Raw genomic sequence first — 27,353 nt, forward strand, 5'->3', positions numbered from 1 at the left:
CTCACCATTCCCACTGCTACATTATCCATGAGTCCCTCTTCCCTGACCTACACCCCTACACCCCTACTAGGCGTTTGTGCCTGCCTCTTACCTTGACCCTAGTTCCATCCTCCATCTAGTCATCAGATTGATCTTGTGAAAGGGTCCATCAGGATGTTTCACTCCTCTATGGGAAATCTCCCATCTAGCACAAAATACAGTTCCCTGCCATGCCGCCAAGCCCAGGGAGCCCCACTCATCACTCGCATTGAATCTCCTACATCGCCTCCTAGGGGTCCTCAACCCAACATGCAGCTTAGGCCACTCTGCAGTTACTGTTTGCTACATTGCCTCATTTTATTGCCTTTAGAGAACATATTGGTACCTGGCATATCTCAAATGTTTACTTTTTTAAAAAAATTATATATTTATTATAACTAGAGTGTAAGCATCTTGAGAGCTTTTTCAAGTTCATCATGTGTCCCTATCATCTACAATAAGGCCTGGAACATAGAATATGCTCCAAAAACTTTTTTTTGCCTGACTGATAGTGATGAATGAATCAAGGCTCTTGGTTATAACTTTAAATAATTGATCTTAAACAATTTCCTACCAAAACTGGACTACAATGATCCCAAACATATCAAATAAAGTCCCATTTCAGTTCTTTCCATCTCAATGATGGTTTTTTTTGTTTTGTTTTGTTTTGCTTTTTTGATGTGGACCATTGTTAAAGTCTTTATTGAATTTGTTGCAATACTGCTTCTATTTTACATTTTTGTTTTTTTGGCTACAAGGCATATGGGATCTTAGCTTCCTGACCAGGGATCGAACCTGCACCTTCTGCATTGGAAGCTGAAGTCTTAATCAATGGACTTCCAGGGAAGTCCCCCAGTGACTATCTCAATGTGAGAAGATGATACAGCCTCATGGAATTTGGTGCCTTGAATACCACAGTCATTGTCTTCTCCTCTTGCCAGTCTCATTAGATTTTCTTTGCCTTATTCCGATGACTCAGTCATTCTCTGTACATTAACATCAGGGAAAAAGTTAAGTATGAATTTAGTTCCAACATGAAGATAAAGACTTGACCAAAATCATACCTGATTGCCTTTCTCATTCACTAACCTTATTTATTTAGGAAAGGGAGGTGTTGAAGTAGATTTCCGTGAGTGTTTAATTTTGAAAAAAAAAAAATCTGAATTGCATAAAGTCCAAAGGAATACATTTTATTCATAACAAGTATGTCTATAGAGAAGACTGATCAAAATCTAATGGTTACTGAATTGTGATAAACTTGCCACAAAGACTCCAAAAGTTACCAAAAATGATTAACAATACATTGAGATACACAATCAAAGTGTTTGAATTAACTAACTCAATTCCTGGCTTTGCATTTATAGCTAGTCATATACAGTACACAGTTTTGATTTTCCATTTAGCCTTGAATTAGATAATACGGCCAAGGTGTAAACAACATACCATAGATATTCAAAACTTGTCTTTTGTCATTTAGGTAATAATCCTAAAATAAGTTCACTGAAATTTCATTAGAATGTCCTCTAGGCTAAACCTACAGAATAATATTCATTACAGGAGAAAATTATGGAAATTGTATTAATGCTAGAAATGCTTCTGGGAGAAAGCCTACATATTCAAAATACTGTAAAAAATCATAAATAATTCAAGGAAACATACTTTTCAAAACTGAAAAGTAAGACATTTTGTAATTTGACTTTATTAAAGATAAAGAAAGTACTGGAATGTCAAGCCAGTGTGAATTTAAAGGTAAAGAATATTTCTTCATTCTTGATCCTCACTAATATACCAGACTATCATTTAATATAATCTATTAGGAGTTCTCTCCTTAATAAAATGATGTCTGTCATTGTATGACACTGGAGAATATTTTTACACAGACACTGGGGAATGTTGAAATAAAAAATGTTTGTCTAGAGGTCATGATGGTCTAAATAGGCAGAAAATAATTTCTTGTCAGACATTTGTTATTTTGGTTAACCCCACACCTCTTTTGCTGTACATTAATGCAGATTATAGGACACCCACAGTAATATTCTATCTCTAAATAAAAGTAATCTCCTTGTCTTATGAACAGCCTGAAAGCAGACATATAATTCAGCCATGCAAAAATTGTATGCTTCCTTTTATTAGTAATTATCTATCCCCAAATAGGCTAATAATTGTCTCTCACACATGACACTTTTTCATAAGGTGTCTGTTTTTTCACTGCAAGAAATATCTGCTTTCCACACTGGTGAAAAATATTTATGTATTCCCCAAGCACTGCCTTGCATAAAATGGAAATTGGTTTCATTTCCCATTTATATTAAGAGTAATCTCCAAAGTGTTTTGCTAGTTCACTATGCTTCATTTTCTCTGTGAATAGTTCATCAAATACTCTCTTCTGCTTTGAAGTGAAGTAGTTTATCCAATCACCCACTGCCCCTGAAAAAAATCAGAAAGAAATCAGACAAGAACCAATTTAAATGTATAGCATGTACAAAAGGAAGCTATCAGATTTACAAGAAAATGTGAATAATTTTATCTCTTGCTGCTAAGATGGTGGGGGAACTATTCTTTTCTTCACTTGCTTATCTGTTATTTCTAACTTCTTCAGTAATTGCATATTAATTTGTATAGCTTAAAAAGTTATTTTTTAGAAAGTAAAATAAAAATATATAAATATCCTAGGTTATACTATAGCAGGCAAAGAAGGATCTCACCTAAATTTAATACAAACAGAAAGCAGACAAAGTGGACACAATGATGTTTCATTTATTTTTCTACCTTTTCACCTCTGCAGTCATAACAGGGCTGATAACATACTATAGGGGTGGTTCACTGGTCTCATTTTAGGAAATTTTCTTTTACAAAATTGGTTACAGAGAGTTAAAAACACAAATACCAAGTTACTTGTATGACACCCTTACTTTCAATATAAGGTGTCCTGAAATTGAAATAAGACATACATGTCACATGGTCTTTCGGCCTATCCTGATTGTTGGAGTCACCCTCAAAGCCTTGGCCACCGCATCAACCCCATAAGACTGTCCTTCTCACCTCCATCACACACACTACACCAAACCTCCACCCTTGACCTGGTGGATCACGGTCCTTTGTCACTTTGGCCCCAGGCTTCATCCCTGGGGTCTAGTCTAGGTGCACTGGAGCTCAAAACACATCATTTTATCCCTTCATTACAGATTGTCTTGGGCTTCCCAGGTGGTGCTATTGGTAAAGAACCTGCCCGCCACTGCAGGTGAGATAAAAGACATGGGTTTGATCCCTGGGTTGGGAAGATCCCCTGGAGGAGGGCATGGAACCCACTCCAGTATTCTTGCCTGGAGAATCCCATGGACAGAGGAGCCTGGCAGGCTACAGTCCATAGGGCCACACAAACACAACTGAAGTGACTTAGCATGCCTGTACACAGACTGTCTTATACTATGCTCTATAATCTTTTCTCTCCAACTAGCTTATACACTCGGTCAAGTTAGGGACGGTAACGCACTGTCCATGTGTAATCCTGCAGTACTGATGTTGATCACATGGTGGGTGTCCAAAACCCACGGCTTGACTGAATGTCAGACAGTGTCACCTACAGCAAAGAAGCAGGTAACAACCTAAGGAATTTTTGGTGTTCTTCATTCCTGATTCAGAAGATTGAGTTTAAGAAGTAAAGCGGAACTCTTCTGTTTGGGGGAGAGGAAAAAGGAAAGAGAGTCGTATCAGAGATAGAAGATCCCAGAGTCAGGAAATGGTACTGCTTCTGAAACACATCATCAGTTGGGGCACAGGGTCAACTTCATGAGATCAAGGTGCCTGGCCCTTAGAAGAGCAGTGCTATCAATTTACTTAATATTCTTTCATCCTTCTTGGCTCTCCTTTCTGGCTTCTTATATTAATTCACCTGAACCATTATTGTCTTTCTTTTTACATTTGACCTGATTTCTGTGTGCTTAGTTTCTGATCTATTCTTTTACTCTTTCTTCTACTTTTTTAAATAAAAAATATTTAAAGAATAATATATAGGTTTCAGAAAATACATACCTATAAGCAAAAGAAGATGAAAATAAAGAAAATACACCCGCTCACATGGCTGATAGACTGGTTAGCATGCATTCTTCTAGATGCTTTTTTTGCAAACATATATAAGCATATAAACTGCATTTAAAATCATACAATTATAATCTACTTTTCTCATTATGCTTTGACCATCTTCCAATATTACTATTTGTACACCTACAATGAAAGCTTTCCTGAGTAGAAGAATACCGTTTGGATGCTAATCTTGACTCTGCCAAGCACTAGTGGTGTGATACTGGATAAGTTATTCAGATGCCTGGTGTCTCAATAAAATCACATGAACAGCATTCTAAAAGTCTGTTGCCAAGTTTTATATAAATCAAATAATGTTCCTGGCATAGAATAAGTGCTCAGTAAACACTGGCTATTCTTCATCTAGCATTTCTAGTTTTGGTGACTCCATCATAAAGCCCTCTATGAATGCAACTTAATAGATTTAAATTTTTGATTAAATATATTAAGTGCCATTTAAGTGCATCCAAGGTTTTCATTGTTATAAGCAATATTGCAACATGCATCCTGTCCATACATATTTCTATATTCCTGTAATAGTCCCCCTATGTTTTAGTTTGTATGGGCCTTTGGACTTCTGACACTTATGTGAATAACTCTGTACCCTTCCTTATCACCTTATCGCTGTGGCCACCATAGTAATTTTCTAGAATATCAGCTCCATTTCCGACTTCAAAGACAACTGCAGACACAAATTCTCCTCTGAAAAGTAAGGAATGGCTCTGTTAACCATGGAGTCTGAATCAATAACTTCAGTCATGTGGTTGAAATGATTATTTTCAGAGGATGGATTTCCCACTCACACCCACTCCATCCAGCCATTCAAGGAAAGAAGTGAGTGGTCTCTATTGACCCATCCTTGTGTATAATTCCTCATATAATCCTAGTTTACTAATTGGCCCTCAGGGGAACTAGTCTCAGAAAGGCTGTTTCCACTGTTACCTGTAGTTTTTTTTTTAGATATAAAATAAGGAAACCACTTTTAGGGAGAATTTAAAGGTGTTAGAATTACTGCTGCTAGCTACAGTTATGTTGATATGGTTTCACCTGGTGATATTTGCTAGGGTCACTAGTTGGCAAGTTAGAGATTAACTCATTAGAGTAAAATTTCTCAAGTTTTCAGGATAAGCCATGTGAATATTGAGTACTGCTAATCAGATCTCAAAGGGCAAAGATAAAAGACGTCAACAGAAGTACTGGACTAAGGATCAGAACTTCCTCATTTTTCAGCATTCTCTTTACCATGGTCCCTCCGAGTGATTTCCTGTTTCTCTCTACTCTTTTCTTCACGCATCCCTTTCTATCTTCTGTCTTCCCTTTATCATCTCTTCCTCTCTCCTTCTAACTCTTCTCCCCAACCTGCTTTGATATCTTACCAATACTGTTCTCCATTCTTCCACTTCTTAAGAGTGGTCCTTCACTTCTGCTCCTCTTGTTTAATCTCTTATTTCTTTAACCTCCACCTCAGTGTGGTTTGCATCTCCACTGCTATAGAAACTGCATTCTCAGAATTCACAAACGGTAAACAAATGGTCATGTTTGACCCTGGTTTTTCTTTCTACTAATTCTGGCTGATCTCTGTTCTTGGCTTGTCTTGGGCTGTTGATGTCAGGGTTCTTAGGATTTCCCCCTTCTACCCATTCTTCACTAGTTCCTCCCACTCACCCTGAACGATTTTTACCTAATTCCACAGTCTGGTGCTGGCTCCTAAGCTGACTTCTCAGCCGAGCAGCACCGATCAGTGGCTCACTGCCACCATCCAAATTGTGACCCTCAATGTCTCTTACCTGCACTATTACAACAACCTCTTAATTGCACTTTCTGCTTCTGCTTTCACTCTATTCTAATCAATTTACTACTCTGGTTCTATTTAATTTTCTAGCAAACAGGTCTGACTATGTCCGGTCCATCCTTAAAACAGCAAACAGACCTCATAGTGTCCATCAGAGATTTTACTCTCTGGCCATATTTCTCTCTCTCATTCTGCTTTATGTATCATCTACCACTTTAGAGTCCTTTGGACAGCAAGGAGATCAAACCAGTCAATCTTAAAGGAAATCTACCTGGAACTTTCGTTGGAAGGACTGATGCTGAAGCTGAAGCTCCAATACTTTTGCCACCTAATGCGAAGAGCCAACTCATTGGAAAAGACCCTGATGCTGGGAAAGATTGAAGGCAGAAGGAGAGGGGAATGACAGAGGATGAGATGGTTGGATGGCGTCACTGACTCAATGAACATAAGTTTGACCAAAGTCCGGGAGCAGATGAAGGACAGAGGAGTTTGGGTGCATGGGGTCGCAAAGAGAGGGACACCACTGAGCAACTGAACAACCACCCCCACTTTAGCACATGGCACTACCTGCTCCTTCTAGGAGATACCACCTAATTCCATGGTGGTTCTGAGCTTTTCTTCTGGCCATTAGCTCTTGATGCAATGTATTTCCTCCTGGCATTTTCCTCGTAAAATCTTGCATATGCTCCCAGTTTCAGATCTGATCTCTTCACCTACTCTGCTAGGCAAACACTTTCTTCTTTATCCATATAGATTCACATTTGCTGATATTTTACTAGCATAGTTGTCATTACCTTATATTACTATCTAGATTATGATCTACTGAATGACAGATCTGTATTTTATTCAATTTTTGAAACCTATTCAATTAATAAACCTAATAGTTTATTAATAAATATTGGGTAAAATTTTTAGAAAATAGTTTATTAATAAACATTTGGTAAACATTCGAACATAGTTTATAAGTAATAAATATTCCTTCCTCCTAACCCTCATTTTTGCAACTCTAAGGAAATTTTTAAATGAACCACCCAAGAGGACAAAAGTAATCTGCAAAGTTAAAACAATATCTGGTCTATCAACACATGAGTTGGCCAATATTTTCTTTGGGAGTAATTATAGGCTTGGTGGTAAAAGAATTTGCCTGCAATTCAGGAGACCCGGTTTCAATCTCTGGGTCAGGATGATCTTCTGGAGAAGGAAATGGCAACTCACTCAGTATTCTTGCCAGGGAAATCCCATGGACAGAGGAGCCTGGCAGGCTACATTCCAAGGGATTGCAAAGAGTCGGACATGACTTTAGCGACTAAACAACATACACAGTTGAGGCAAAGAACAAATAAATGTGTGTGTTTTAGTAAGAACCCTGAATATATAGATGCAAAGAATTTTGTTTTTGTAAGTTATGAAAAATATGAAAAATGTTAAAACATTTTCTTCCCAGATCTGGATTAAAACACACAAGGATTTCAAAACAATTCCATATCCAGATGTACCCAAACTGTTTCTAAGTAAAATGTTAGGAATTCACGGATGTTTATTTCTTTCTCTCTGTGTTTCTGGCTTCCCAGGTGGCTCAGTGGTAAAGAATCCACCTACCAATGCAGGAGACACAAGAGATGAGGGTTCGACTCCTGGGTCAAGGAGATCGCCTGGAGTAGAAATGGCAACCCACTCCAGTATTCTTGCCTGGAAAATTCCGTGGACAAAGGGGCCTAGTGGGCTACAGTCCATGGGGTCGCCAAGAATCAGACGCGACTGAGCGCATGTGCACTCTGTGTTTCCAGGCAGAGGAATGTCCCCAGATAATGATCCCAGCTTTTCTCTCCACCTCTTCCTTACTTCTGCAGGGCAAGTTGTTTGATTGGCGAGGTTGGAAAAATGCCCTGGCCACATCCATCAGCTCTTTTTTCTCTCCTGGAGAAAACATGTGTCCCGTACTGCTCTGTAGCACGCTCTGAGTATCCTGCACCAGCAGGGGTCAGGACTACCTTGGACTGGCTATGACTAAGTGAGCATGTTTGTAAAATTCAGGCTCCATCATGAGCAGTCACACTAGGCTGCAGACCTGAAGCACATTCTTCAAGTTGCTTTATCATTTCCATCTGTTTGACACCTATGTCTCTTTCTCTCAGTTGGTTCTTAACTGGGCCTGGGAATCTCAACATCTGGAAAGAATGTAACTCAAGAATTTCACTTAATAAACCTCCACTGAGGGATAACAATGCAAAATCCGCTGTGCAAGGTATGGGGTGAACAAAGGTGAAATGAGACATTAAAAATGGCAAAATGTAACTACTTCCAAATAGAAATCCAGGCAAAGCATCTCATCTCTGACTTACCTTTCCTAAATACCAGGTTCCTGTTAGAAGTGAGGGCGCAGATGGTGTGATTTGGATCACAGTTTTCTTTGGCTGTGTTATTTTTCATTTCAGTGAATGATGTTTTCCACACAATTTGATTAATCTCACTGTCAGTCACATTTAAACCGAGGAAAGTAGTTATTTTCTTTATGTTTTTAGAAGGATCCTGAGCAAATAGCAAATAAATAAGTATACACAAAGCGTAACTCATCAAAATATCAAATTCATTCTCTGAAATCTGAAAATGGAATTCATTGATTGATTTCCTGTTTCAATTTTACTTAAATTTTCATTGTTGAAATGGCAGAGAAGACTTACTTTCTTCATCTCTTCATAGGATATAATTAAAATGTTCTTAGCATTTTTGTGTTCTTCCCAGCTTAAAACGTGATCAAACCAGGATCCATATACAACTAGGAGAAAAGTGAGTTGTTGTGTTAATATTAAATGTGTTAAAAAGCTTTCATTAAACATTATAGCTTTGCATCCCTGAGTTCTTCTCACTTCGGTGAAGTAGTCAATGTAAGGTACACACATACTAGACTCTGGAATGAAAGAGTTTTCCTTCAGAGAGCTCAGTTTCACTATTTTAACTATTAATAAACACACTATTGTGAAATGAAGCTGGGTGGTTACCTATTTTAATTAGGCTGTGGTGTTTTTTGTTATTTCTAGTAAAAATTCTTTTATCATCAGAAGTGACAGCAGAACTAGAAAGATATTTATTTCCCCAAGAATTGTGTTCTGATACTTAATTTGGATCTTGGGAGAAATAGGGAAAAAAATGAGGATTTATCATTTTCTTCCTGTAAAGTGACATGCGTTTCATAATGATAAATTCTTAATACAAAAACTTTATAAACGTCCTCAAAAAATTCTATTCACAGTTCAAGGCTGAAAAATACAGTCTTAGGGATTTCTCTGTAGCTGATATGCTCTCTTTATTGTTTTGTTAAGTTGACAGCCTTAAAAATCTCTAAGGCTTGAAAGTAAAATATTATCATGCAAAATAAGCTCTAAGTGATGATGATTGAAAACAAACAGTGAGCAACTTTTCACCACAGAAAAGTTGACTAGCTTGACAATCTAAAGCATAAAATATAGTCATTTAAAATCCTACATATGGGACTTCCCTGGTGGTTCAGTAGTTAGCAATATGCCTTGCAATGCGGGGGGCAGGGCTTTGATCACTGGTTGGGGAACTAAGATTCCACATGCCTTGGAGCAATTAAACCTGCACACCACTCCTACTGAACCCACACTCCACCAGTAGAGAGTTTGGGTGGGGCAATGTAAGATCCTGCACGATGACACAACAAAGATTCCATGTACCTCAGCTAAACCTGATGCAGCCAAATAAATTAATAAATATTAAAAATAAGTGACTATGTGCTCAGTCATGTTCTACTCTTTGTAACCCCATGGACTGTAGCCCGCCAGGCTCCTCTCGTCCATGGACTATTTCAGGCAAGAATACTGGAGTGGATTGCCATTTCTTACTCTAGGGGATCTTCCCGACCCAGGGATAGAACCCACATCTCTTACGTCTTCTGCATTGACAAGAAGATTCTTTACTACTAGCACCACCAAATGAATATTTAAAATAAATAAATTGACAAAATACTACATATACATATTTCCATGCCTCTGATGAGATAAAATTCAGTTTTTATGACAAGACAAAAATTTTAACATAAAATGCTTTCTCTGTCCATTCGGCTCTCCTCCCTTCCCTTTAGAATATATTGTGCATATCCATTCACCCGGCCTCCTTAGGTGGTAACATTCCTTCTTAAACATAAAGGGTCACAACTCCTTAGGAAATAATTTTCCTCCTTAATCTTTTAAGGGGTTATGATGACTCATAACCCACCAGTCACGTTGTACCTGTAGATTTGGATCGTGTCAACTGTCAATAATACCTAATTTGACATATAATCCTTGATTTCAAAACTGTGCTTTGACCTCTAAGGGGCAGAATAGTCATCAGAGTTTTCTGAAATAACTGTCTCATCAGTGATAATCTTCAGGCTGGCTTGAATGAAAACTTCCACTTCTGAGATTGACTGATGATCAACATTTCATCAATATGCATGGTGTAGCTGGCAGGACACCAGAAAGTACCTGGAATCTACCTGAACCTGTACTTGGTATCGATGTGTATGCATTGAGCCCCTCTGGCTTCTTGGTACAGTTCAAACGTTCTGGTGAGAGCTATTCAGATCTCATTGCTTTTAAGTGGCAATCCTAAAAATGTTATTGGAGTTGTTTTTTGCTTCGTTGAGACTTGGAATCTTAAGGCATACCAGTGCATTTTTGGGGAAGGGACCAGAGGGGGCTTTGAGCAGGGAGCTCAGGAAAATGTAGGTGGCTGGGTTTTTGTTATATTTGATTTAAACTGATAAAAACAAAAACAAAGGTGGTGATGTATGTTTTCAACAAACCATTTGCTGGTAAAATGAGAGACAGAATTATTCAGCTCCGAAGAGCGAGGGACCTCTACTACAACCACTAAGTAAATATTACTCTTCCAGGGACACAGGACAAAAAGGTGGGTCATCTTGTAGATGGTGATTTTATACTATTGAAGAGAAAACTGAGACACATATAAAAGTTGAACTGACCCACTTTGGAGAGCTAGACTCAGAAGCAGCATGCATCCAATGCATCACACTGTCCTCAGAAAATTAACCAGATCATATGTCATAAATAAATTAGGGTATCAAGTTGATAACGGGAAATTGTGCCTCAAAAGCCAAACAGCTCCCAAATGGACAGCCACTTGTGGGGATACCAGCTTGCAAGTATTTATTTAATTGTGAGTTAAAGGAAAACCTGCCCTGAAATGGTCAAGATGGGGCTCTTTGTGTCATTCCAAAACTGAGTTTTGTGGGCACAATTAGGAAAAGCCTGTAGAACATCAGTTTTTATCATGTCAGTCAGTCTTCTGGATCCCTGCCTGCAAGGTTTACTTTCTCTTTTCTAAAAATTAGGTTAGCAGGGGGAAATATTTGTAGGGTTAGGGCTCATTTCTTGGATCCTCTGAACTGTAAAGACTTAGAGAGCTCCCATCTTATCCTTTGAATTGTAAGACCTCCCTTGGAGAAGAGCATGACAATCCACTCCTATATTCTTGCCTGGATAATCCCATAGTCTAGGATGGTCCCCTGGACAGAAGGGCCTGGCAGTCTGTAGTCCACAGGCTTGCAAAAAGTCAGACATTACTGAAGCAACTTAGCACAGAGAGCTCCCACCCTAAAATATCGCACCTATTTTAATTGATATGCAAAAGTCCCCAAAGGATTCACAATTCCAAAATAGCTTCAACTTGACATTCTTTATAAAGAGTTCTAGGAGAGTCACCTTAAAGGGACTTGTATGATCAATTACACTTATGTAAATAATCAGGCCAAGTTTATCAAAACAGACTTAGTTTGCAAATAATTGAGTCTTAATTTGGCTATGTTTGGTAGAAATGAGGTTAATTACTTTAGTAGAGATAAAAAATATCATGTTTAATGGGCCATTAATTTCTACTGTTGTTGTCATTAAGTTTTTTTTGTATTTACTACTTCTGAGATTTACTTCTCAGAGGGCTCCTTCTTGCTATATTACCATAAAGATTGTTTCTGAAACTTACTATCACAGTAATCCGTTTTAGGATGAAGAACAGATGCCCCATGACTTGTAACCAGGACATTATGCATACTGGAAAAGTCAGGTAAAGGAACATTGATAGTCATGATGGAAGGGGCCCAATCAGCCCTTCTCTCCCAAAAGAACTGCAGATCCTATTTCTGACACCTGCCTAAGACCATCACTACCAGACCAGGATGAGAAGACAACATCTGAAGTAGGCAGCTGAACCAAGATGCCACACCAGGTTGGTATACTAATTACTTTGATAGTTGTTCATACTTTTACTTATGAACCAAATATATTTCTTCCTTGGACTCAACTGTTTGCAAATTTCAAAGAAATCAATCCAGTTGCTGGGTTTGTGGCCAACTGCCTATGTCCAATACTCCTATTTACCCTGGTGGCTTTCTCTTCTCCAAGGTTCTACCTGGATGGCTCTTACAAATTTTACTTTAGGAGGAAGAGACTCTAGTACTATGCAAGCTAATGCTACTGCCAATATCACTGAGTGAGGCTCTCCTACCTGGCCAATTAATGACACTTGTTCTGAATCTGGTTGTAAGTACTCCTTTACACTAGATGTTAAATGTTGGGTAGCAGTGGATTTATGGAACACGTTTGGGCTTGGCCTTCCCCTGGTTGATTAGGAAGATGCACAGTTGATTTCCCCTGGGCTCAAGGTCACCTATAGGAAGCCTTGGAAATAGCCCCTGCCAATCTGCCTTTAATGTAAGCATGCTGGCATTAAAGCATCAGTCAGCTTTCCAATGGTATGACCATTTGGCTGTGATACTCTTTCCTTCACTTGGAAGGGAAGATATGATTAATCACATAGAGGCTTTAACGAAATTTACTCAGCAAGCTCTGAATGATAGTAATCAAATCATTAGCTTGCTCAGTTTGGAAGTTTCCACGATAAGAAAAGTGGTCTTACAGGATTGCATGGTCCTGGATATTCTAACTCCTTCTCAGGGGGAAATGTGCTATAATACTGAATATTGGGTTTATACCTGATGAGTCTTATGTGACTTGTCTTATGACACCTGAAGAATCAATTTTCCCCTATAAAAGATCCTTTTCCTGGTCTAAGGAAAATACTAGGAAAACGGTATGGTTTAGGAGGGTTTTGGCTTCAGTCTTTACTAATGACATTGTTACTCCTATTGGCAATTTTGACTACTGTTTGTGTAACTTATAAAGTTATCACCAGCTCTTATAAAGTTAATAATATCTAAACAACTTGAAACTGTTTTTCATATCTACAGCTCTTTATAAAGTAATGAACATACACATGGATGCACATGCAAGGCAAAAATTGGCATTAAGTACTATGGACAACTGGGAACTGACTATTACCCTTTGCCATTTATCTTACAAGTACAACCTCCTAAAAGGAAAAATAGGACCAGGCTATTAAGATTTGATATCAAGGGACACAGTGGACTCAGGCTAGGTAAGCAACTACCCTGGCATCAAGGGACCAAATATTTGGTCACCTAATGCTTTCTATAAAAAAATTAATGGTCAAGAGTCACAGACTTAGAGAATGAACTTATGGTGGTCAGGGGGAAGGGATAGTTAGGGAACTTGAGATGGTCACGTATACACAGCTATGTTTAAAATGGATAACCAGCAAGGGCCTACTGTATAATACATGGAACGCTGGTCTATGTTATGTGGCAGCCTGGATGGCAGGGGGTTTGGGGGAGAATGGATACATGTGTATGTATGGCTGAGTTCTCTCACTGTTCACTTCAAACTATCACAACATTAATTGGCTATATTACAAAATTTAGCAATACAAAATTTAAAAGTTCAAAGAAAAGAAAAAGATACATGTTCAGAGAATAGCCATAAAAAAATAACGATCAAAAGCAGGACATTGGTGAAATAAAGCTCATATTTTATGGTAAGACAAGAAAACTTTAAACACAAAAGTTTGCCTGTTTGGGCCTGCTCTCTCCCACTTAGAGGGTATTGTGCCTCTGTATTAACCAGACATCCTTAGGAGACACTGTTCCTTCTTAATCTCGTATGAAATCATGATGATTCATGACTCACTTTGTACATGTAGATCTGGACCATGTAAACTTTCTATTACACGTCATTTGACATATCAGTCCTTGTCTCAGAACTTATATAACTGTGCTTTGACCTCAAGCAGGTGGAACAGTCCTCAGAGCTTTCTGAAAGTCTGTCTCCTCGGATTTAATCCTCGGGTTGACTTAAGTAAAATTTTCCATTTTTTCTTAGGTAGACTATTGATTAATTTTTGTCAACATCTCCTTATCATCCAAAGATTTAAGACTAGCTCAGTCTTGGCTTCCCCAATGGCTCAGTGGGTAAAGAATCTACCTGCAATGCAGGATACACAGGAGATGCGGGTTTGATCCCTGGGTTGGGAAGATTCCCTGGAGGAGGAAATGGCAATCCACTTCAGTATTCTTGCCTGAAAAATCCCATGGACAGAGGATTCTGTGGGCTATATAGTCCATGGGGTCAAGGAGAGTCAGACATGACTGAGTGACTAAGCACGCACAATGCCTCAATCCTAAAAGAGCTATATTACTAGCAATTTCCTGAAGATTTGCTGACTGCTAATTTATTTAATCAACATTTATTAAGTTATTAGTGTCTGCCAGACATTGTGATATACATCTAGAACATTAAATCTTTGATTAAATTGAAGTACAACAAACTGTAAGCTAACTGCAATTTTTCATAGCTTCAGCTCATGAGGAAGCAAAGGGCAAAAAAAATAACTATAATCTATTTTTAAAACAAGAATTTCCAAGACTACAGTAGTATCATTAGAGTATCAGCCCAATTTTCTACTCTATGGGCCCTGAAGACTGTGTAATAATAATGGTGCTAAGAAGAGCTTCCCTGATACAATCTTCAGTTATTAGCAATCTCATTGCTATTTCAGTGACTTACATAATACTTTATCTTAGAATTACCCAAATTACCATATCAGTGATAATAGTTTATCTTCTGAGAATGGCCAACCTTTTCCTAGACACAAAACACATGTAGGAGGAAGACTGATTTTCTCTCAAACTTAGGAAGTCCCTGGAATCCTAGACTATGCTTATAGATTCAATCTGTTTCACCTCCTCTCCCCAGCAGCTACAAGCCCAGCCCTGGTGATAAATGTCACCTCCTAGAGTTGCTGGGGCTTCCCAGGTGGTTCAGAGGTTAACAATCTGCCTGCCAATGCAGGAGACATGGATTCAATCCCTGGGTCAGGAAGATCCCCTGGAGAAGGAAATGGCAACCCACTCCAGTATTCTTGCCTGGGAAATGCCATGGACAGAGGAGCCTGGCAGGCTTCAGTCTGGGGGTAGCAAAGAGTCAGACACAGTTTAGTGACTAAACAACAACAGCAGAGTTGCTGAGGCTATGAAAGCTCCCAATACTTTCAGGAGAGCCTATACTTCTATTACCAAGAAGCCGAGAAGGGACACAGACCCAGCGTCATACCCAGTGATTAGGTGTAATTGACCTTGTCCATTATGGTTTTTCTGTAGGAAGCGTATTCCAACATGCCCCAGATAGATTTAAGAATCAACTTTGCATAATAGCCTGATCATAATTTGAAAGCCAGCTATTCTACTATTGACTAATTAATTCATTCTTCACCTTGTTCCAAAAGGATGTAAGGCAGCCAAAAGAATCTAAAGAAATTGGCTGCCTGTGGCGTTGTTACTAATATAGGAAATTACAGTTTTAGTTTATATTTTAATCAGAATCCTCATTGTCTAGGTCATTAGCAGACCTCTGGCTTTAAAGAAAATACAGTTTCCAAAACACATTTGAAATCTTCCTTAATGGGAAATGTTTTTCTGCACATTCTTCACGTAATACAGAATTATTCTATCTCTTCCTGGCCTTAACATATGCCAGGATGGCACTTCTGCTATCCAAAATTACTCACTCTTCTAAAATGCTCCTGAATAGAAGTTGCTCTTTCTCAACCAATCCAAGTGTCTTAGGGTCTGGAGAGTGAGTCATAAACCTCACTGCTTCCTACCAACTTTTAGAACTTCTCTCTCCTAAAGAATCCGAGCTCCTCTGGGACTCATGTTTTTTAATATACTGTTCTTTCCATCCTTGTCTCGGTCAGAAATCAACCTTCCAATCTCTCTCCTACAGTTACTCAAGATTCTGATTTTAGAGCAAAACCTTAATGGGTAGTTTTACAATCCCCTACTCTGACCTTTTTCTTTTTCTCTTCATTTTCTTGCTTTTATTTATTCCCTCAACAACCGACTTGCCAATACCTTCAACTTTTTTGCCCCCTTACTGTTTATTTCAATCATCAAAAAACACCCAGTGTTAAAATGAAGCAATTCCTCCTATTGTCTTCTCTCTTTGCTGCTGAGTTCTGCTGGAAAATTTACACAACTCTGTTTATAGACTGCAAATTTATTTTTCCAGCCTTAAAGGCCCCAAGTTTGCCCAGCAAACCTATTTGTTCTGCATTAACACATTCTCTTATTCTTCACCCCAGCTATTTCAAACCTCCCACATTCCCGGCAAACCTTGTGCCCCACTCTCACATCCTGTTATAATGAGGCTCTTGGTTACTAGTTTCTAGAAAGCACTCTGATGACAGATAACTGTGGAAAATGAAACTTGCCTAGATGAAGTGGCCTAGGAAATATAAAGTTCTAATATAAAACTGGAGAAGGGAAAAAAAAAAAAAACTGGAGAAGGGGCTATAGCAGAAAAAAGTAAAATACTAATATTGCATTGAGATATTAATCTGTTGGGATATTGCCAGAACACAATTTATAGTTATTACATAATCTGAAAACCTAAAGCATATTTATAAACTGAAAGAGAAAATTTAATGATTAGACAAATGTGTAGTTATGTATATCTCCACTATCCTATCTGCTCATATCATGTGTATTTATATTTATGGTTTGGAGTTGGGTCCAGGGTATTTTGATGCCTCAGCTATAAATTAATCTTTCTAGGTAAATATCTACTTGTAACATTTCCACCCTAGTGTGAAACTATGTGAGTATTTGTGTGTTTAAATGTCTATGTCTAATAGAATCAGTGAATAGATTTCTACAACAAACTTTAGCCTCTAAATAATTCTACAAAATAGATAATTTTAAAAATCCTATTCTGTGTTAGGAGTCTGAACCTCAGAATAGCTAAGCTACTTGTGCAAAGTTATATATGGAATAAAATATAGTCAGGACTTGATCCCAGTTCTATTGTCTCCATAGCTTGTTTTTTCTACTACATCATGTCATTTGCAAGAGAAATAACCCTCTCCTCAAAAAGTAACTGAAGAACATCCTTGAAACTCACATACATATAACCACTGCAAAATGATAGAGATGTCGCCAAGTGAGCACTCATGTAATGGTGACAGAGGTGGAGAACCACAGTCTACAATAGTTGGAGATGAACACAGCTTTTCTTTTCTTAAAGAAATGCAGACTCAAGATCTGTTTTTCAAATATTATTTACGTATTTAAACTCTGCTTATTCCAAAAATAGAGTGGAGGCAGAGTGAGGCATGCTAACAATCTTCAAATATTTAGAGGACTATCAGGTGGAAGATAAATGAATGATCAGAGAGATAGTTTTTGTTTGTTTTTTTTTCCAGATGAGTTATGACTCAGTGGTCAGAGCAAAGATTTTTGGAGTTGACGCTTGACTTAAGTCTCTGCTCTCCTCCTTATTATTTATGCATCTGTGGGAAAGGTATTTGGCCTACCAAAGTCTTCATTCTCCTCATCTGTAAAGTGAGGGTAACAACATCTATCTCATGTTTTCTAGTGAGGATGACATGAGATTGTATTTGCAGAGTACCTAACCAAGTGTCTGCATCACATGGTATGTGCACAATCTATATCACATGGGAAAATTTTTAAAAACATCTTAGCAATACCAATATTGAATGTGCTGCTTTGGGGCCGTAGTAAGGGGTAAGAACTTATCAAGGTTAAGAAGTTCAAACTTATCCTCTACAATTTTGGGGGGTGTTGTAAAGGTGCTTCAAACATCAGGTGGGTTTTTAAACCAGATGACCTTTACTATACCTGTCATTTCTGAAATTTGATGATTCTACCAAATATGTGCCAATAGATAGGGAACAAAATAGAAAGAGTTGAAACAGTGTGAGCATAATATGTTCTTCCATAGCAATTATCACAAAACAAAATATTAAACCTTGGTGCTGGTGAGTTTCCTATGTCCTCATGTTAAGTTACTCTTGCTGTGGCCTCTCTTAAATTAACAAGCAAAAGCTTGACAATTCGCAAATAAAATTAGTAATTAAGCCAAGTGAGAGATAAGATCCTCAGGGACTATACCATTTCTAAATTGTGTCTCTTCTGGATTCTTCATCTTCTTACTATATTATTTTTGTTTAATCAAATCCCTGAGATGTTTTCAGAATAAATTACTTTCTTCCAAGTGTCAAGATGGCAAATTCTTTCACATGTATGATAGCTGGGGCGTTGGGAGTGTGTGTGTGTACTGTTTGACATGATTTATTTTCCATGCAGGTATATGTAAGGCATGTTTCAAGCTACCTGTCTAGATTTCAGCTGTAAATCACTATACTTCAATCAGTGAATAATTACTTCAGGGAACAGACTGAGGGTATATGAGGAAAAAATGCTTGATCAGAATTAATTTCTGTTTCTGAAGACATGAAAACCAGCTAATAAGTCATCGCTCATATGTTCTACCCCTTGGTAATAAGAAAAACTATGAAGAAACAAAGTGAGAAAGAATTTGCATAGAAGAAGCAGAAGAATAATCTATTCAAATATATTTCTGAAAGTAGGCTGTTAGGATTCACTTGAACTTTTGGAAAATGCTTTCATCTTGAGTGAAGATATTCTCTGTATATTATGAATAAAAATCACTGTTATATTTACCATCTCCTTTTAGGAACAGCTCAAAAAATTCATGCCAGGTTTCAGTGCTAGGGAGATTAGGGTTATCCCTGTAGTAGTGGAAGAATGAAACAGCTATATCTTTTGGATTCCTAACGATGTAGATAATCTGTTAAAAAAAAAAAAATCAATTTATTTTTGTATGGAAGTAGCCCCAAGACAAAGCATTTCCTAAAAGAAAGTAGCAGCCACACTGACCTATGCAAGTCACAACTTTTTGGTAGCTTCAGCTGATTATGAAATACAGACTTAGATACAAGAGTGTCTCAAAACTGAAGGTGCATAAAAATCATCAAGGGATCTTGTTAAAATGCAGATTCTCACTCAGAAGTTCCAGGATGAGGCCTGGCATTGTGCATTTGTAGCAAGCTCCCAGGAGATGTTGATGCTGCTGGCCCACTGACCAGACTTCTTGAATTTATGTGCCAAAATTTGATCCTATCTTTTCAGGGGTAGACTTGAGAAAGTCCTCCTCAGGTGAAGGACAAGATTAATATTTTAATATCCATGTATGGCAAAATATGATTTACATATAAGAAGATTTCTTACAAATTATCCATATTTATAGAAAGTAATGTTCTGGAATTCCTTTTTCTACAATTAAATCAGTTAAAGAGTAAGGAGTCTGAGATACCTTGCCAATTTATACAAATACTGCAACTGCACTTTAATTTGATTCAATAAATATTTATTTAATAACTGTTGTATGTCTGGCTCAGCTGGTGAAGGATCCGCCTACAATGCGGAAGACCTGGGTTTGATTCCTGGGTTGGGAAGATCCCCTGGAGGAGAGAACAGCTACCCACTCCAGTATTCCAGTCTGGAGAATTCCACGGACTGTACAGTCCATGGGGTCGCAAAGAGTCAGACACAACTGAGCAACTTTCACTATTGTATGTCAGCTAGTGTACAAAAACATTCCAGAGCCAAGGAATAGAATAATGAGCAAGACAGAAATGATTCCCGCCCTCTCAAAACTTGCAGTCAAGTGAGAGAGAGAGAGAGAGAGAGAGAGAGTGTGTGTGTGTGTGTGTGTGTGTGTGTGTTGCACACACTTGGTCATGTTTGACTCTTTGCGACCCCATGGACTGTAGCCCACCAGGCTCTTCTGTCCACAGAATTTTCCAGGCAAGAATACTGGGAGTGGGTTGCCATTTCCTCCTCTAGGGGATCTTCCTGACCCAGCCAAGTGAGGGAAACAGATAATTAAATCCACTTTTGACAGTGCAGTGTTATGAGGGTTACAATAGTGAAATACAGAGAACTATAGCAGCATATAAAAAAACCTCTGGAAGCCAATGTGAGAAGCCTGGAGATAAGAGGACTGTCCCCAGTCAAGGTCACCATTGCATGAGTGAGTACCAGATACTCTAACTTGCTTTTTAATTGAAAATCAGGGAGGACATATTTGACTTAGATAAGGAAGTGTTTACTGAGTCATTTTTTATACACAACTATCTTTCCCTACTGTGTTCATAGTCCAGGTATTGTGACCCTCATTAACAGCACCTGCTCCTCTTTACTTGAAAGATACACAAAGACCACGACAGGCAGGAATGAAGAGCCACCTTTACCCCCGCAGTTATCTTCTCTTCGTCCCAAGAGATAATCATGGAAGAACACAACAACTCAGGCTTCCTCTAACTACACAGGCTTCCCGGGCAGATTCACAGAACCCCAGGGCCCAGACACCACAGTTAAAAATTGACTGCCTTAGCAAGAAGGAATAAATGGCAGAATTTTAAGCCTTAGACATCCAGGTGGAGACTTTATTTCTTGGTAAAGAGAATAATTTTTTAGGGACTTTGGAGAACTCTTCCTTAAAGCTACATGTCAGCAGATCTAGTGGGAGGGACAGTGCAACCCATTAACACATATTTCCCCAAAAAAGATTAAAAGAAGGTGTTCATGTTCAATGAAGAATGTTAAACAGATAGTGCGGTGCATATACAAATATGAAATCACTATGTCATACATCTGAAACTAACATACTGTTATATGTCAATTACACTCAATAAACACACACACACATTATGAATGTATCCTAAGAAATTATAAAAATTATTGGGGGGGGTTAAGAAATATGAACAGAAGGTAGAATAGTACTCTGGAGAAAAAATTAAATACTAACTGAATATTTTAAAAATTAAATTTCCTTAAAAATTGAAAATCTACTTTAAAAAATTAAATATTAAGTAAATAGCATGTGACACAGTGGTAAAGAACTTGCCTGCCAATGCAGGAGACACAAGAGATGCAGGTTTGATCCCTGGTCCGACAAGATCTGTGGAGAAGGAAATGGCAACCCACTCCAGTATTCTTGCCTGGAGAATTCCAAGGACAGATGAGCCCCGGTGGGCTACAATCCATGGGGTCACAAAGAATCAGATACAGCTGAGCACACACATGGTGTGAAATGTGCTGAAAATATAAATTTCATGCAAGAAAGTTTGGAAACATTCAAAAGGAGAGTCAAATGTTAGGAAGAAAATATAGGAGGCCAAGTAAGGTTGAGAGCTGATAGAGAACAATGGGAGGAGGAACTTAACTATCTGTCCAGCCCTACAGGGGTACTTAAGACTTGCCCACCCTCCAAGCTCTTGGGGCTCAGTCATCAGCAACAGAAGACAGGTCATTGCCTTGGCATTCCAGGGACAACCAGACAGTCTCAGTCCCCATTAAAGGGTGGCAATGAAAGGATCATACCTTCAGGCTGTAGTGTTACTGTGGTGGTTTTAAATGCACCCAGTTATAATCCTGGAGAAGGGCATGGCCCCCCACTCCAGTATTCTTGCCTGGAGAATCCCATGGACAGAGGAGCTTGGCAGGCCACTGTCCATGGGGTGCAAACAGTCAGACACATCTTAAGCGACTGAGCATGCACACACACACACACACACCTTTTCTGAGTTTTGGCTTCTTTGCTTATAAGAGGAAAAATAGCTACTCTGTCACTGTTGTAACGTTTATAAAGCACAACTTAATCTCTGGTGGCATTTGTTATCAGTGTTATTGCATTGCCTTAAGGGTTGTTAAGTGTACCAGACTCCTTTTCTACCCAAATCTCTCTCTCTTAGATAGTCTGTTTGAAATGAAAATGCTCAATTCAGTCAAATTGTAATCAGCTTAGTATACTTTCACCTTTTCTGATAGATTTGCTTGGGATAAACACAAACTCCATGGCATTTACCTCTCCTTGTGTTACTTTTATTTGAACTGGAGAGTAGATGGTATACATGGAGACATTGTGGGCATAGAGTTATAATCATTGGAAGATCTGCTTTGATGTATGCACATTTGGTAGGTTTATTTATTTATTTAAGAATATGACTGACATTGTTTAAAAGGCATCATTACTGGGAAATTGTTTACAGTGGACACATGACCTTGCTTTACAAATTTTATCCTCTTTTTTTCTGATCCTGCATTTCTCCATGAAAACAAATTTTGATAAGAAATACATGAAAATAGAAAAAACCTTTTAGAATTAGAAGTAACTTAAAACAATAATGTGAGGACTTTAAAAATGGCTTGAGATAACTATTCTTCAGTGTTTTATATTACATTTTACTTTTTATTCTTTCCCATATAATCTTTTGCAAAAATGATAGATAGAATAATTAAAATAATATTATTAAGGCAGTTTTTCTTTCTCTAGACATCAATATTTAAAGAAAATGACTCCAACTAGATTCAGAACAGAATAAGACATTATCTAGCATAATTACAGTTGACATACTAATGTCATACTCAGATTTTTATGAGCCAGATACTGTGGTAATACCTATATACTCATTTTCTTGTTTAATGTTCATCACACTTTGTGAGATGAATACTATTATCCTTGTGTTAAATGAGGACACCAAAACTCAGAGAACATCAGCAATTTTCAAAGGTCACACAGCTTGAAAGTGACGCAGCAAGAATCCAAGTTCAGTTTTGTGTACTCCCGAGCCTCTGTCCGTAACCACTGAGCTTACCTTGCACTGTTTCTGTTTAATATTCATTGGTAGCATGCTGTAGCTCAAATGCGTTGGAATAACTCTCCTCTCACAGTATGTTTTTAGTTCTTCGAATTTAGAAATGTCTCCCAATTCAATAGGAGGTGTTAGGGTAAGTCTAGCATTGGGAATGTTCTCAATGACTTTTGCAATCCAGTGAGTGCCTTCATAAGAAAATAAAATGAAATGCATTTTTAATCAAATGATACTCAAAATGAATATAGAAAATGAACATGAGGTTATAAAAACAATGAATACATTAGTTTTACTATAAATAGTTATCACCTCGACACACAGATAAACCTGTTGGAACATTCGAGATGTTAGTTCCCTTTACAGGAAGAATCACATTTTAAAGATCGTGAAGAATGATGAAAACTGTATATGCTGTTTCCTCAGCCTGAAACACTCTTCCACGTTACCACTCACTTCTAGCACCTTCTCCAATTCGCAAACACGCAGATCTTTTCATTCATGATGCCTGCTGGTGCTGCAAGCTCATACATCTTGCTCTTCTAGAAACTGCCTTCTGAGTCCCCAGTTCCCTCTTCTAATTGCTCACCCTCTCTGCCTCTCAGAAGCAGCACACATCAAAATAGAGTTGCATTCATGTCTATCTCCCTAGCTCCCTGCTGAAAACAGACACGGGATCTTGTTTTTGTCTGCATGCAAATACACAGCAGTTGTGAAAACAAAACATTTGAACAATGAACGAATGCTATATCCAAACATCAAGGAGATGCAAATTTACTACCATGAAGTCTGGAAGAGATACCACTCTATCTTACCGAAAGCAAATGAGGATACGCTCCAGGGGTGTAGACTGTCGAAAACTAGAGCAGAGAGGTAAAAGTCTGGGTGGGGAGGATGTTTTGCTAATTTGAAAGCAATGTTCCAAATTGGTTTAAATGAGGCTTAGTTTCCATTTATCTCATAATTCCAGTTAAATACAAGATTAACAAATTTATAGTTCAATAAATATTTAAACAGTGCTCTAACATTATGTTTTAAATTTAAGACTACTTTAGATTATGATGTTAACAGTCTTAAATATGTATAACAGTCATATAAATGTAACTATATAGTAATGATATTTGCATTATTTTAATTAAATATACTGATTTATTCTGATAAGAAGAGAGAATACACAGTTTTGTGCTGCTGAAGGGGACCTCCTGGCAGCTAATGGGAAATGCCAATTTATAGGCAACAATAAGTCCAGGGACTTCCCTGGTGGTCCAGTGGTTAAGACTCTAGGCCCCCAGTGTAAGGGGCCCAAATTCCATCTGGAGATCTAACTCCCTCATGCTACAACTAGATCTAGCATCTGGGAACTAGATCCCTCATGCTACAACTAAAAATATTCCCTGTGCAGCAACTAAGATTCAGTGCAGCCAAATAAATACATATTTAAAAAATATGTCCAGTGGAAGTCTTATATATAGTTCTTTGTATATGGTATAAATTAGCCACTTGTTCTTATCAGCCCAGAAGAAAACAATTATTTATTTACAGATCAATCATTAAGTACAAATTGAACAAAAACTATTTATTTATCACTATGCCTGGCTCAAAGTATGAAGAGATCTTTATAATGTTACAGATATTATGCTTATTATATATTAATATCTGTAGGTCTTTGTGAATAAAGTCAAAACAAAGTGTATGAAAGCTCTAATTTCTCCAGTTGAATTTTCTCAAAGCACATTTTTTTTGACTTTCTAATATCAAATTTTTTCATGAAAATAAGCATTTAAGATACTTTAATTTCCAGTGTAAAAATTCTGAAAAGTAAATGTTTGATAAAACTTATTACATGTATTATCATTCTTGTATATCTACATTTTAAAGATACATTGAAATAAACTTTACCAGATTTTGGATAGGAAACCAGAAACACATCATCCTGTCTTGCCTCAAAAGAATCCAGGGAATTTAGAAGTTCTTCTGAAGACATAGTAGAAAAGATGACTCCCTTGAATTTATGAAGAACACTTGACTGGCTCTTGGATGACATCTTTCGTCAAATCAATTGAAAAGTATTTACTAAACACTAACTTTACACAAGGCACAGAGCAAGTGTGGTCCTTGATTTTAATCCCAGCTCACTAGCAATGTAATCACTGAGCTGACATCCCAATTAGAGGATCGTATATATACCTTTTGCAATTCTTGACAAGCGTAATTTTTAAATGATAACTGAGCCAAAGTCTACTGTGAAAATGATGTTATCGGAATGTTACTGATAACATGTGTTACAAAATATTCCCTCCAACTTGACTCAGACAGTTTACATACACAGCTACCAAGGTAAGAGTGTAATCATTACATTAAGGGACTAAGGTTCATCAAATCCTTGGGCCTAAGTAAGGTGAGACTTTTAGTGGCTATAATGGATTATATCATTGTGGTAATGTCTGGAAAAATTGAACTTCTTCTGGTTAATATTAGCACATAGTAGAGGAAGCAGCTGGTATTGCATTTCAGGAAGAAAAGAGGAATAGAGTAAGAAAATACAATTTTTTCGAGGAATTGGCAGATAAATCTGTGACGAAAGAGAAACCTTACAGGAACTATTTTACATAAAAAGTACTAAAGATACCGTGGGAATAAGGAAACCCAAGTTAAAAAAGTATCTTGAGTTTTGATGTACATAGGAAGTTTCGGTTAAACTAAATAAACTCTTGTCTGAGTCATTCTTAGCTTTTGTCACCAATATTGTTATATTCTGGATTCAGTTACACATGGCAATGAAATGCCCAGTTACTTCATTGAACCATAGTTGAATCTCTTTGCTTGTCTAAACTTTAAAAAGAAATGTACACAACAAGGAAATAATCAGCATTTTAGCTAAGCACAAAAAAAGTAGAAGTCAATTGTTGAAGAACTAATTGAAGAAGAAAGATATAAATAATAGTAGCAGAAATAAAAATTTAAATGATTATACACCTAAAAATTCCTCAAAAAAACACAAAACCTATAAATGATTAAAATGAATATGTAGGGGACTTCCCTGGTTGAGAATCCATCTTGTGATGCAAGGGGCACAGGTTAGATCCCTGGTCAGGGAACTGAGATCCCACATGCCATGGGGCAACTAAGCCCACAAGCCACAACTAAAGAAAAGGCCCACGTGCCCCAAGGAAAATCCCTGGTGCTGCAACAAAGACCCAGAACAGCCAAGATAAAAAAAAAGAAGAATATGTAAACTGATCATGCAATGCTGCTGCCGCTGCTAAGTCACTTCAGTCGTGTCCGACTCTGTGCGACCCCATAGACGGCAGCCCACCAGGCTCCCCCATCCCTGGGATTCTCCAGGCAAGAATACTGCAATACCTGGAAGCAAACTGTATTTGTGTATTGTAGCAACAACCAAGTCAAAAATAAAAACTGAAAACCAATACTATTTACAACATGAAAAACTAAATCTCTAGAAATAAATCTAATAAGACATAGAAAAGACATTGAAAACTGCAAAGCATTAATGAGACTAATTAAAGAAGACCTAAGTAAATGAAGAAATGTACAATGTCCATGGACTAGGTGACTCAATGTTATTAAAACGTCAAAATGAGGGGAGGGAGGTTCAAGAGGGAGGAGATATATATATGATTATGACGGATTTGCATTGTTGTATATACAGCAGAAACCAATACAACATTGTAAAGCAAATTTCCTCCAATTAAAAAATAAATACAATATAAAAGGTCAAAATTCTCTTAATTGGTCTATGAAGTCAATTTAGTTTGATCAAAATCCTAACAGGCTTGTGTATGTGTGTGTTTGTGTCTGTGTGTGTGTGTGTGTGCGCATGTGTGCAAAACTGACAAGCATTTGTATGGAAGTGCAAAGGGCCCAGGAAATCTCTTAAAGAACAAATCTATAAGACATATATGATTGGATTTCAAGAATTACCAGAAGACAGCACTAATGAAGATAATGTGGCCTGAGCCCAGTGCTGTAAAATAGTTCAATGGAACAAAGAGTACAGAAGATCCACACATAAATGTTCATTTGATTCATGACGAAGATGCAATTCAGTGAGGGGAAAATGGTCTTTTTTAGTGAATGGTGCTTATTCAGTGGGATCCATCTTGGGAGAAAGAATGAATCTTACCTCTTCACATATTACAAAGAAAAATTTAAGATGGATCATAGAATTAAAATGAAAAGAAAAACCTGTGAGGAAAAAAATGCAGGAGAATATCTTCATGATCTTTGGGAAGGCAGAGACTTTTTCATGACACAGAAAAGAACTATCCATTAAAGAGAAAAATTATAACTTGACTTCATTAAGAGCCTTTATGGATTATAAGTCATCATTAAGGAACTTCCTTGGTGGTCCAGTGGTTAAGAGCCCACCTTGCAATGCAGGGTACCCAGGTTCAATCCCTGGTCAGGGAACTAAGATCCCACATGCCACAGGGCAACTAAACCCAGGGCAGCACCTAAAACTTAAGAAGCCAAATAAATAAATACATAAAATTGCCACTTAGAGTGTAAAAAAGGCAAGGCTACAGACTGCAGG

General features: G+C 37.7%; 1 protein-coding gene across 1 annotated transcript; it reads right to left on the reverse strand.

Annotated features, from left to right (window-relative positions):
• Positions 1 to 1,192: 1,192 nt before the first annotated feature.
• Positions 1,193 to 24,970, reverse strand: LOC133043837 (sulfotransferase 6B1-like). The gene is made up of 6 exons (XM_061125123.1): positions 24,698 to 24,970; positions 22,805 to 22,989; positions 18,807 to 18,933; positions 8,572 to 8,666; positions 8,233 to 8,419; positions 1,193 to 2,445 (listed from the first exon to the last, which is right to left on the reverse strand). Exons 1-6 carry the CDS (start codon positions 24,840 to 24,842, stop codon positions 2,327 to 2,329), a joined length of 858 nt encoding a protein of 285 aa, XP_060981106.1. The 5' UTR covers positions 24,843 to 24,970; the 3' UTR covers positions 1,193 to 2,326.
• Positions 24,971 to 27,353: the final 2,383 nt, after the last annotated feature.

Source organism: Dama dama, chromosome 22 (assembly GCF_033118175.1).
Source record: "Dama dama isolate Ldn47 chromosome 22, ASM3311817v1, whole genome shotgun sequence".
Lineage (NCBI taxonomy): Eukaryota > Metazoa > Chordata > Mammalia > Artiodactyla > Cervidae > Dama > Dama dama.